The sequence below is a fragment of the Arachis ipaensis genome, chromosome B10 (assembly GCF_000816755.2).
Source record: "Arachis ipaensis cultivar K30076 chromosome B10, Araip1.1, whole genome shotgun sequence".
NCBI lineage: Eukaryota > Viridiplantae > Streptophyta > Magnoliopsida > Fabales > Fabaceae > Arachis > Arachis ipaensis.
In genome coordinates, this window is record NC_029794.2 from 3,098,971 (window position 1) to 3,110,999 (window position 12,029).

General features: G+C 35.3%; 2 protein-coding genes and 1 non-coding gene across 3 annotated transcripts; all 3 read left to right on the forward strand.

Annotated features, from left to right (window-relative positions):
• TRNAG-UCC lies at positions 365–436 on the forward strand. The gene has a single exon. It is a non-coding gene; the product is annotated as a tRNA-Gly (tRNA).
• Positions 565–2,181, forward strand: LOC107621776 (pentatricopeptide repeat-containing protein At5g59600-like). The gene has a single exon (XM_016323779.2). It carries the CDS (start codon positions 565–567, stop codon positions 2,179–2,181), a length of 1,617 nt encoding a protein of 538 aa, XP_016179265.1.
• Positions 2,791–8,737, forward strand: LOC107619931. The gene is made up of 6 exons (XM_021113770.1): positions 2,791–3,746; positions 3,851–4,989; positions 5,920–6,805; positions 7,019–7,051; positions 7,154–7,177; positions 7,354–8,737. Exons 1-6 carry the CDS (start codon positions 2,894–2,896, stop codon positions 8,607–8,609), a joined length of 4,191 nt encoding a protein of 1,396 aa, XP_020969429.1. The 5' UTR covers positions 2,791–2,893; the 3' UTR covers positions 8,610–8,737.

Here is a 12,029-nt window from a genome sequence, read left to right on the forward strand (position 1 = left end):
AATTTAAATTTTTGATTAATTGACATTAATGGTATTTTTGAAATCATATAATACGTTGAACGCTGATTACTGAAATTTAATTATCTAAAGTAATTTTTATATTCAAATCTAATCTAGTAACACCTTTTATTTCTTTTAATTATTTGCAGTACTAGTGACACATTATTGTTGCAACATCTTGACACGCAGATAATATATTTATATAAAATTTTAACAGAAAATAAAGTTGCCAACATTTAAATGGAAGTGCAAATACTTGGTGAAAAAAGAGAATGATGAGTAACTTAATAAACAATTGAACTCTTTCTTTCATGTACAAGATTTATAGAATATTTTAAAAAAGATGGAAAGACTCATTAATAAAGCGTTTGTAGTCCAACGGTTAGGATAATTGCCTTCCAAGCAATAGACCCGGGTTCGACTCCCGGCAAACGCAATTGATTAGTGAATTTATTTTGTTTAATTCTGATATGCAGTTTCCTTTAATTTTAGATATTGATTCATATTGCAGAACTTCGCCATTTCAAATTTCAATGTTGATATCCTTAAATAAATCAAGGTACAATGAAAAACTGGCAATTTAGAAAGTTGCAATGGTCTCCTCGTGAATTTGCTTTGTTTCTGCAAAAATGCTTGAAGGCCAAAGGCTTGAGAGCTGGCATGCAGGTCCATGCCACGTTGCTGACTTCTGGAACCAACATGAACACTTTCTCTCTGAGTTCAAAGCTTCTTGCTATGTATGCTGGTTGTGGTGATCTTAAATCAGCAAGGCTTTTGTTCACAAAAATTGAGAACCCAAATGTCTTTGCTTTCAATTGGATGGTTCTTGGTTTGGCCTATAACGGTTACTATGATGATGCACTTTGGTACTTTCGTTGGATGCGTCAGCTTGGTCACTTGGGCAACAAGTTCACCTTTCCCATTGTTCTTAAGGCCTGCCTTGGGTTAATGGATGTGAACAAGGGGATGCAGGTTCATGCCATGGCTTGTGAGATGGGTTTTCAAGATGATGTCTCCGTTGCCAATGCTCTCATAGATATGTATTGTAAATGTAGACTTGTTTCCTATGCCTGCCAAGTGTTTGATATAATGCCTGTGAGAGATGTTGCCTCATGGACATCGATGATTTGTGGGTTTTGTAACTCAGGGAAGATTGAGGAGGCGTTGGTGTTGTTTGAGAGGATGAAGTTGGAAGGATTGGAGCCAAATGAGTTCACGTGGAATGTTATGATCGGTGCATATGCTCGGTCGAAGGATACCAGCAAGGCTTTTGGTTTCGCTGATAGAATGAAGAAAGAGGGGTTTGTTCCTGATCTGGTTGCGTGGAATGCATTGATTTCTGGCTTTGTGCAGAATCATAAAGACATGGAAGCATTGAAGTTGTTTTGGGAGATGCTAAATTCAGGGATTCAACCTAATCAAGTAACTATTGCAGCACTGCTTCCCGCCTGTGGATCATCAGGTTATATTATATGGGGAAGAGAAATTCATGGATTTATACTAAGGAAGGGGTTTGATTTCAATGTTTTCATTGCAAGTGCTCTTATTGACATGTACTCAAAATGTGGGAATTTAAAAGATGCTCAGAATGTATTTGACAGCATTCTGAATAAGAATGTTGCATCATGGAATGCAATGATTGATTGCTATGGAAAATATGGGATGATTGATTCCTCCTTGGAGCTGTTTAGAAAATTGCAAGAGCAAGGTTTGCAGCCAAATGAAGTTACTTTTACGTGTCTTCTTTCAGCATGCAGCCATAGTGGTTCAGTGCAAAAAGGGTTAGAGATATTTAGATTAATGAAAGAACATTACGGGATTGAGGCAACCTTGCAGCATTATGCTTGTGTTGTCGATCTCTTCTGTCGCTCTGGAAAGACAGTTGAAGCATACGAATTTCTCAAGACGATGCCAATGCAAATGACAGAATCAATTGCGGGAGCTTTTCTGAATGGGTGCAATATCCATGGAAGAAGTGATTTAGCAAAATTGATGGTGGACGAACTAATGAAAATACAGTTAAAAGGACCTGTTGGATTTGTAACACTATCTAATATTTATGCAGCTGATGGTGAGTGGGATCATGTTGGAAACTTGAGGAAGGTCATGAAGGAGAAAAATGTTCACAAGAGTCCTGGTTTTAGTTGGCTTGAAAAGCCAGGTGAGACTCTTGCCATGTGACATAATATAATGTGATTGGTGTTCTAGTCTTTCACATTTCGCTGCAAAATGCAAATATGTATAGTCTGGGAGGTTTTCATAGGAAGTTCTAGTCAACTCAGTTTCGTTCATCTACTGATCAAACAACATAGAACAGATGGAGTGAGAACTCTGCTGCAGCTCATGGTTGTATTAATGCACTTCTGAGTTCTGACCATTTATGACCACAGCTTGCCAAAAGTGAAGTTTATTTTATTTTCACCTTATGTTCCCCTCCTACTACCAAACAAGAATCATTAGTCCGAAAATGTAAATAAACCAGTTTTGTGACAAATATTTATAATTTCGATATTTTTAATTTGGGATGCATTTTGTAATAATTTATTGAAATGAAATTGAATTTTATTAAAGTAATCTTGATAAATAAATACACTAATACATTATTTGTAAAATTCTAGATTCATTATAAAGAGAACGAAACATATTTTATACGAGTGTAAATACTTTCTTATAGATGTATTTTGATGGAGTGAATAATTTTTATCCCTTCTTAAAAAAAGGATGGTGAGGTCTTGAAATTGCAGTATATATGTTGCGAATTTGTTTGGAAATTTCCAGGCAAATGATGTGCGTACACAGAAGAAAACGAAGGTAATCTCTTTTGACCGTTGTTTATGCATTGAAATTTCAAAGGTATACCTGTCAAAGTGAATGAATTATTTGTTGTTTGACTATGTCAAATTATCCATATCCCTGTAGTAGTTGCAAACAGCATGACTTTGAGTGTACTATCTGCACAAAACTCGCATCTCTGTATCTAATTAGAAACCACCAGAATCTTTTAGTTTCAATTAGCATGGTGGAAGGATATCTTGTTCCAAATATGATTAGCAATTCCAATTCATTAATGTTGATGATGGTATTAATACTGGTTGGCACGGTGCCGGGGATATGCCACGGTGAAGATGGGTGTGGAGGACACAGGTGCGGATGCCATGGCCCTCCAATTCGATTCCCATTCCGTCTTAAAGACAAGGAGCCCCCTCACTGTGGTTACCCTGCCTTTGATCTCACTTGTTCTGATTCTCATGATACCTTCATTGAGTTCTCTGCTTCTCCTGTCCCACTTAAACTCCTTGTCACTGATATCCAATATGAATATAACTCTTTCCAAGTCTCTGACACGCAAAATTGCCTTCCCGCCCACTTGCTCAAACTCATAAAAAATTCTTCCTCAATTTCTCCTTTCCAGTTCAGTCGGGATCAAACTCTGAACGATATATCTTTCTTCAATTGTTCACCTGATCCGCAATATCAACTCTCCTGCCCCATTTACGTTGCTGACAGCTACGATTTACTCCTCAGTTCCAATCTCGTATCTTGCACCAAGATTTTTGACATTTCTTCAACCTTCTATGACCCACAATTAGTAGTTTGGTACAATACTTTGGATTTGTTGTGGTCGAAACCTAATTGTAGCATGTGTGAAACACAAGGCAAGAGATGTAAACTGAAGAACAATGGCACTCAAGGTGAAGTTGAGTGCTTCGGCCACCATCATAATAACTTGCTCTTCGGTTCTACAGGTGATTGATACACATTAATTATATAATAAATTATTTATCTTTCTGATTAATTCTGAGGTTATGTAATAATATTCCTGCACATGCATGCTTGTCCATGTATATAGGTGTTGTGGCAGGTTTAATTCTGCTGGCAGCAGTGGCTATTGCAGTGTTTAAGATCTATCAACATTTTAGAATGAAAGGAGAAGATCGAGCAAGAATTGACAAGTTCTTGGAAGATTACAGGGCACTCAAGCCTACCAGATTCTCTTATTCTGATATAAAGAGGATCACAAATGGTTTCAAGGACAAGCTGGGTGAAGGAGGTCATGGAGCAGTCTTCAAGGGCATGCTCTCCTCGGAAATTGGCGTAGCTGTGAAGATACTCAACAGCAACACAGAGGGTGAAGGGAAAGATTTCACCAACGAGGTGGGAACCATGGGCAAAATTCACCATGTCAATGTGGTTCGCTTACTTGGCTTTTGTGCGCAAGGATTTCATTGTGCTCTAGTTTATGATTTCTTTCCAAAAGGTTCATTGCAAAACTTCATATCCACGCCAGATAACAAGGACGTCTTCCTTGGATGGGAGAAGCTTCACCAAATTGCCCTTGGTGTTGCTAGAGGCATTGAGTATCTTCACCATGGTTGTGAGCAACAGATCCTTCATTTTGACATCAATCCCCACAATATCTTACTAGATGACAACTTCACTCCCAAGATTACTGATTTTGGGCTTGCCAAGTTGTGTTCCAAAGATCAGAGCAAAGTTTCAATGACAGCAGCCAAGGGAACCATGGGCTACATTGCGCCTGAAATTGTCTCAAGAAACTTTGGAAATGTGTCTTACAAAGCAGACATTTATAGCTATGGGATATTGTTGCTTGAAATGGTAGGAGGAAGGAAAAACATAGAGATGGAAGTTGAGGGGTCTTTAAGGATTTTATACCCCGAATGGGTGCACAATTTGCTTGATGGGGGAGATTTTCAAGTACACATTGAAGATGAGAAAGACAATAAACTTGCAAAGAAAATTGCAATTGTTGGACTACAATGCATTCAGTGGCAGCCATCAGATCGTCCTTCCATCAAAACTGTCATAAGTATGTTAGAAGGAGATGCAGACAAATTAAGTGTACCTCGTAATCTTTTCGACTTAACAAACTCTATTAGCAGAGGACGACGAATAACCCACCAGACAAGGCCTTTAAATTTAGAGTTGGAGAGGATTGAAGAATTAGATCATTGTCAAACAAGTCCTTTCTAATATGCATTATAAAGAGAGAGTATATTTTGCAATAGTTTTATCTTCTGATCAGCTCATTATTTTGGTTACTGTATTTATTTGCAATTTGATTTGGATGAAGTTTAATTGAAAATTAGCATTCTAAACTCGCCCATTACTTTAATTTAGAAGGTAATAATATACTGTAACAATGTTTTTATGGTAAATATAAAGAGATACGTAATTTATTATTGTTAATCTGACTTAATTAAGATGAGACTGAGTGTATATGCGCTGGTTAAATCATGCATCAAATTTCGAAGTAAAAATTAAGAACTATATCAGTTGGGATGACAGCTTATATAGCCAGCATCAAGTTGCAGCTAGATAATTAACTGCCTAACACATTGCTTAGTTCCGTAACAGATTTATAACTAACTACAATCAGTATAACTAACTGCTATACAACTAACTACCCACCATGTTGTCAGATTTAACTTGTAAGATTAAATATTAATATTATTACTCATTACTGTTGACTCAATAATCAATATGATATCAGCTAAAAAATAACAATAATGAATTTGATATGATAATTGATAATTATTTGTTTGATTCCCTAGAACAAGTCAAATAATCTTCTGTTTGGCACATAAGTCAAATAATCTTTCATAGTAGTAGTTTGACTTGACGTGTATGCGCGTTGGAATTTTCAAAGTAAACGAGAGAGTAGAAAGAAAGTGAGAAGAGAGAGAAGAGGAAGAAAATGCATCCCAAGGTAATAGTTGATAAAAAAATGCTCTTCGTACTTTATTTTTAATGTGTATATAAATTTTAACATGTATCTTATACTAGTGATCGACTTTTGATAGCTAATTTTAGTGTACATGAGTTGATATAAATTCGTATTATATTATAACTATTCTATCCATATAATTAGTTGTACAAGTATATCGGAGTTGAAAAGAGAAAAGAAAGCTTACCATGTGGATATGGTGCGAGGTAGGAATAAGCATTGTTTTGGTGTTACACCAAAGTTTGGTTGCCGGACAAAGGCAGAGCTGCGTGCCATCATCGTGCGGCAAAATTGCAAACATAAGTCATCCTTTCCGATTGAAAGATGACCCGGCGAATTGCGGGGACAGCAAGTACGAACTAGAATGCGTGAACGACGTGGCAATGTTACGGTTAACAGAGGAAGCAGATTACAAAGTGGAGGCCATAAATTACAACAACTACACAATCAGGTTAGTAGATCCCAACATTCAAGAGGATAATTGCTCCTCCCTCCCCCGCTACTTCTTGTACAGATTCAATTTCAGCGCTGACCCCTACCGCGTCTACCCTGTTTCCAATCATTGGGATGTCGATAACGCATACCATGCCACTCAAATGCAAGGCCCAGTTCTTGGAGATTATATCCCGCTATTTGAGCACATAATATACGTGAACTGTATCACAGCAGTGAGAGACGTGGACAAGAATAACGCTTCTTCCTCCTGCTTGGATCTGAATACATACGTAGTTGCTGGAGAGTTAGGAGCCACAGGATCGATATGGAAGCCTGGATGCCGCATCAACAAAATTGCTGCCACCTCTGGCTTGTTTCAATTCCAAAAACAGCATCCCTACAATGGTTGGGAATGGAAGGGTGAAATGGAAAAGGATGTCGATGATCCAATAGCATACAGTGATGTTCATAAGGCGCTGGCTTATGGATTTGAGGTCTCATGGTTGCATGCTATTTGCCATGAGCACCACTGTGGACCGGGAGCTTGCTACTTCAACCACACCGCTCAAAACGTTCTCTGTTATTCTCTCTGTTCTTATTCAAAGGGAGGAGCCCGCCGCTGTGGTAACTTACCTCTCTTGTACACCTGCATTTAGCATTTACAATTAGAGATAAAGTGTCATAGGACAAGATATTTTTACTTTTCGAAATTCAAATATTCTTTAGAATCGATTAGTGGTAGGACCATAACATATAAGAGTAGATTTTGTTGTTATTATTTATCATTGAGAATTTGGTTAAACCATACGATATATAATATGAAACTCATTATTCTAGGGTTTTGGAAGCAACTTCGAAGCTACACTCTAGGTACGTAAAATTCCTTGTGTCTTCTTTGCTCTTGGAGTGCATATCTATATCGATATATACAGTGAGTTAATTTTACGTTTGTGATTCTCTTTTCTCTTTCAGATTATTTGCATCCGTTTTTTTACGGTAAGATCTTGACTTCAGTCTTGTATTTTTCTACTCACATTTTCCCTTTAATTTTTTAGTAAGAAATTTTGTCTCTGCACATGAATATGTTAGCTATAAAATATAGTTAACTTACATCACTTGGTTGAAGTGATTATAATCTGTTAATCTATAACTAATTAATTATATTCGTACAGGAATGTACACTCTAATAAGGTTTAAAACTCCGAAAGATATATGGGAAACATCGTTTTTGGTTCATCCCAAGACAGCGCTCATGGGGTGGTACGGTCTATTATCATATATGGTAACAAGGATTCTGTTCGGGGTTGCATTATTAGTTGTGTTATTGATCTACAAATGGCGAAGAAGAAATTTATCAACGTATGTGAATATTGAGAATTTTCTACAGGATAATCACCTCGCTCCCATAAGGTACTCATATAGAGAAATTAAAAGTATGACACAAAATTTCAAGGTCAAATTGGGCCAAGGTGGTTTCGGCTCTGTGTACAAGGGCAAATTACGCAGTGGTCCTCATGTAGCAATAAAGATGTTGAAACAGTCCAAGACTAATGGTCAGGATTTTATTAATGAGGTTGCAACCATTGGGAGAATACATCATGTGAATGTGGTTCGACTCATTGGATTTTGTGTTGAAGGATCAAAGCGTGCACTTGTTTATGATTTCATGTCTAATGGTTCGCTTGATAAATATATTTTCTCTAAGGAAGAAAGCATTCATTTGAGTTCTGAGAAAATATATGAGATATCTTTGGGAGTAGCTCGCGGGATTTCATATCTTCATCGGGGTTGTGCTATGCAAATTCTACACTTTGATATCAAGCCCCATAATATCCTTCTTGATGAAAACTTCATCCCCAAGATTTCGGATTTTGGATTAGCTAAATTGTATCCCATAGATCGTAGCATTGTCACTTTAACTGACAAAAGAGGAACCATTGGCTACATTGCTCCGGAATTGTTTTACAATAACCTTGGTGGAGTCTCCTATAAAGCTGATGTTTATAGCTTTGGAATGTTGTTGATGGAAGTGGCAGGTAGAAGGAAGAATTTGAATCCACATGCTGAAAATTCAAGCCAAGTATTCTTTCCAACTTGGGTCTATGAACAAGTTAGCAAAGGAAAAGAAGTTGAATTGGACTGTAATGGAACAGAAGTTGAAAAGAGTATGGCAAAGAAGCTGATCATAACTGCATTGTGGTGTATACAACTCAAACCTTCCGATCGACCTTCAATGAACCATGTAGTAGAGATGCTTGAAGGAGAACTTTACAATCTAACAATGCCTCCGAAGCCTTTGTTATATCCAACTGAAAACTTGAATTCTGAACAAACCAGAGCAGGTCACTCAACAAATGCTGCAGGTGATTTTGGTGAAACTATCACTAGTAATGCTACACTAGAGAATAGCTTATCTGGTAGAAATTGACTATAGTGTCAAGTAGTTTGATTTCTCATTCTTGTAAAATAATCTTTCGAAACCAGTTTATGTTATCATGTTATGCAAAGATAATTTTTAAAGAAATACACATCTGTGCTGCACAAGCATGGCATATACTTGAAAATGTGCTAGGCAAATAACCGAGTAAATTAAAGTCACAGAAATGGACCACTTTCTTTGTAATGCTAACTTGTTGGAGAAATACAAAAGGATGTTCTTGAAATATCTTAAAACTAGAATGAAACCGCACAATGTGCGGACGGTAAATTAATGATAATATATAATAAATATTAAAAATTGATATATTTTTTAGAATTAAATTAGGGTAAAGTATATTTTTTGTCCCTGAAGTTTACTAAAAGTTTTAAAATTATTCCTAAGTTTCAATTGTTTTAATTTTATCCCATAAGTTTTCGATTTGCATCAATTTTATCCTTTAAGTTGACGCCGTTTAAATTATTCACAGACGTTAGAGATATGGCAAAGTATAGTGTGTGATGTGGCAAGAAACGTGAAACCCCCAAAATACCTATGGCTGAGTAACCCAAGTAAACCAATTGGCATCCTTTTTCAAACATAACCCGTCTGTCTTCCCTTTGCCACTAAGGAACATTGCCAGAGAAACAGAGTCATAGGAGGAAGCTTGGTGGGTGATCAGACGTCGCACCGTCAACTATAGTCTGCCACAGCGATGTGCAGGACGGCGCATGTTGTGACGCCGTCAAGACTGAGGGAGGAGTCTGGGATAGCATTCAGTCATCAACGATTCAAACTTGGATAGCGCCATTCTGATCAAGGTTTCTGACGAGATAGGCCACCATTCTAATCAATTTTGCTACTGCATGTTTGAACGGTTAGGATTTAAGGTTTCTGACGAGGTAGGCCATCATTCTGATCAAAGTTTTTTTTCATCTTCAACCTTGCAACCTCAGCCTCTTCTGTCTCTGCAACTCCATCTACCCAGGAAAAAAATGTGCACTCCTTCCCAATCTGCAACATAAACAAAAAAAAAGAACTTGAAAAAACTCATGAAGACATCAAAATAAAAAGTACTCAAAACTTACATCAAAGTATACACAGCCCCAAAATCTCCGGCCGGGATTTTCTAGTGTCTTCGACCATCTCAGTACAGGGGGTTCACCACAGTTGCATGTAAGCGTTCGTCGTCTCCGACTGCTTTTTTGTGATGATACAGAGCCTTGGGAAGCCATTCGTTAGGGTTTTTTATTCTTACAGAAAGTGAAGAAGATGAAGATGAAGACGTAAATGAAGAAGTTAATTTTAGGGTTTGAGGTTGGGATTTTTAGCCATATCATTTTTGTAATATAAATTTTTAAATAAAAAAAATAAAAATTATTTAAAAAATATTTTAGAAATGACTCACACACATAGTTGCCACATAGAACTCTTTTATTGCCACGTCACTAACGTCTGTTAATGATTTCAACGCTGTTAACGTTAAGGGATAAAATTGATGCAAATCGAAAACTTCTGGGATAAAATTGAAACAAATTGAAACTTAGGGGTAATTTTGAAACTTTTAGTAAACTTCAGGGACAAAAAGTATACTTTACCCATTAAATTAAATATGTGTAAACTAAAGTTAAATTTGAAAGGTGTTTTGTTTAAAATAATTTGTAGTACAAAAGATTTAGATGTTGGAGTTGTACAAAGTGACATTTTTATTTGGTGGTTTGATTTTTGCATTTGTTTTAGTTGATGGACTTAGTTCTCTTATGTGGCACTCGTCCTCCTTTTACTTTATTGGTTATTGTTAGAATTGTTGTTTTCTTCTTTTTGTCGTAGGTTCTTATGAAGGCATGTTCTTTATGAATTGTTGAGTTGTATGCACTTTCTATTATGTTGTTTGTTCCATCTTTGCAGTATGTTTTTCTTCCGAAGATGTGTCTTGAATTTGTATAGTTTTCTTTCTTAATCTCTTAGATATAGTTTTCCAATGACATCTATAATAAAAAGAACAAAAATGTGTAGATTTTTTTTAATAAGTTATTTTTAATAAGAATAATTGAAATAATATAAAATGAAATTACCTGTTAGTATTTTTTTTACCCACTCTGTCAGACAATGTCTCAAGTGATGCAAATTCAAAATAGTCTTGAAAAATGTTCAAAATAGTATTTTTAATTTCTTTCACAACAGTTGTGATTAAAAAGTTTGCTTTCATTGAACCTTTAATTAGCCTGTACAAATTAATTAAAATATTTTTTTCGTAAATTCAATTTAAAAATATAATAAATATGTTTGTTTTGTACCTTTTTATCTAATATAATAATTTTTAAGCAAAGAGACTCTTCTTCATTTGTGGGTGTTAATGTTTCCCATAGATGAACCACGCGAACTTTGATAAACCAATTGTCTTTTTGTTTGATGATATTGTCCAAAGAATGATGCTCTATTGAGTAAGTTTGAGATGTTGTGTAGTTCGGAAATAAATTTTTTGTGTTAAATTTGATGTCATTTGAAGAAATAGTGATAAGAGACTTATATAAGTAGTATGAAATTTGAATATTTGTAACGTAAAATTTATTATTATATTTGTAATATGAATGTTTATTATATTTAATAAGTTATTTATAGAAATCAATAAATTAACTTATAAATTTATTGTATTGTTTATAATGGTAAGATATAATAAATATATGGATATAGATTCAATGTCTTTGTAGGTTACAAATTTGATTACAAATTTTTGTATTTTTTGTTTTTTTTATTTGAAAATAATAGTTGATTTGGTAAAAATTGAGTGGTTGATTTTAATATTTTGCCAAATAAGCGATGTTACTGACATGACATTAATAAAAAAAATATTTTAAAAGTAATGTAGATAAATTTATGTATACTGTTATATATTAAGAATAGATAGATTAATCCTGTATGCTATAATACCAGCCATATGCATGTTCAGTTATTTAAAAAAAATAAATAAATAAAAACTCAACTTAAATAAATGGAGCGAAACCATACGAGTTATTAAAAAGACAAATAAAAAGATCATTATAACAACCGATATATACTAGATGTAACAAAGACTATTAACTCTAATATCATCTCCGGCGTTGTCTATTAACGACTAATGAAGTCAAATATTACCCCACTTTTTATATCTTGCCAAAGGAACTTTCAATAATTTCCTCAGCCCATGTTGCATTCTTAGCTTGTATGCATTATATTGCATGTCCATAAAACTAGAATAATCATCATATGATGATTGATGAGGACAAGTGAGATCATTATTTGCCCTGCAATTCATACTATTACAATGAATCAATGATGCAATGCTACAAAACTATAATGGATTGATGTTACGACTTATCATAATAAAGGTCACAATGTCACAACGTCAACCATGTGCAGTTGCTCTCAACCACTTGTTTCCGCTAGCTAGGT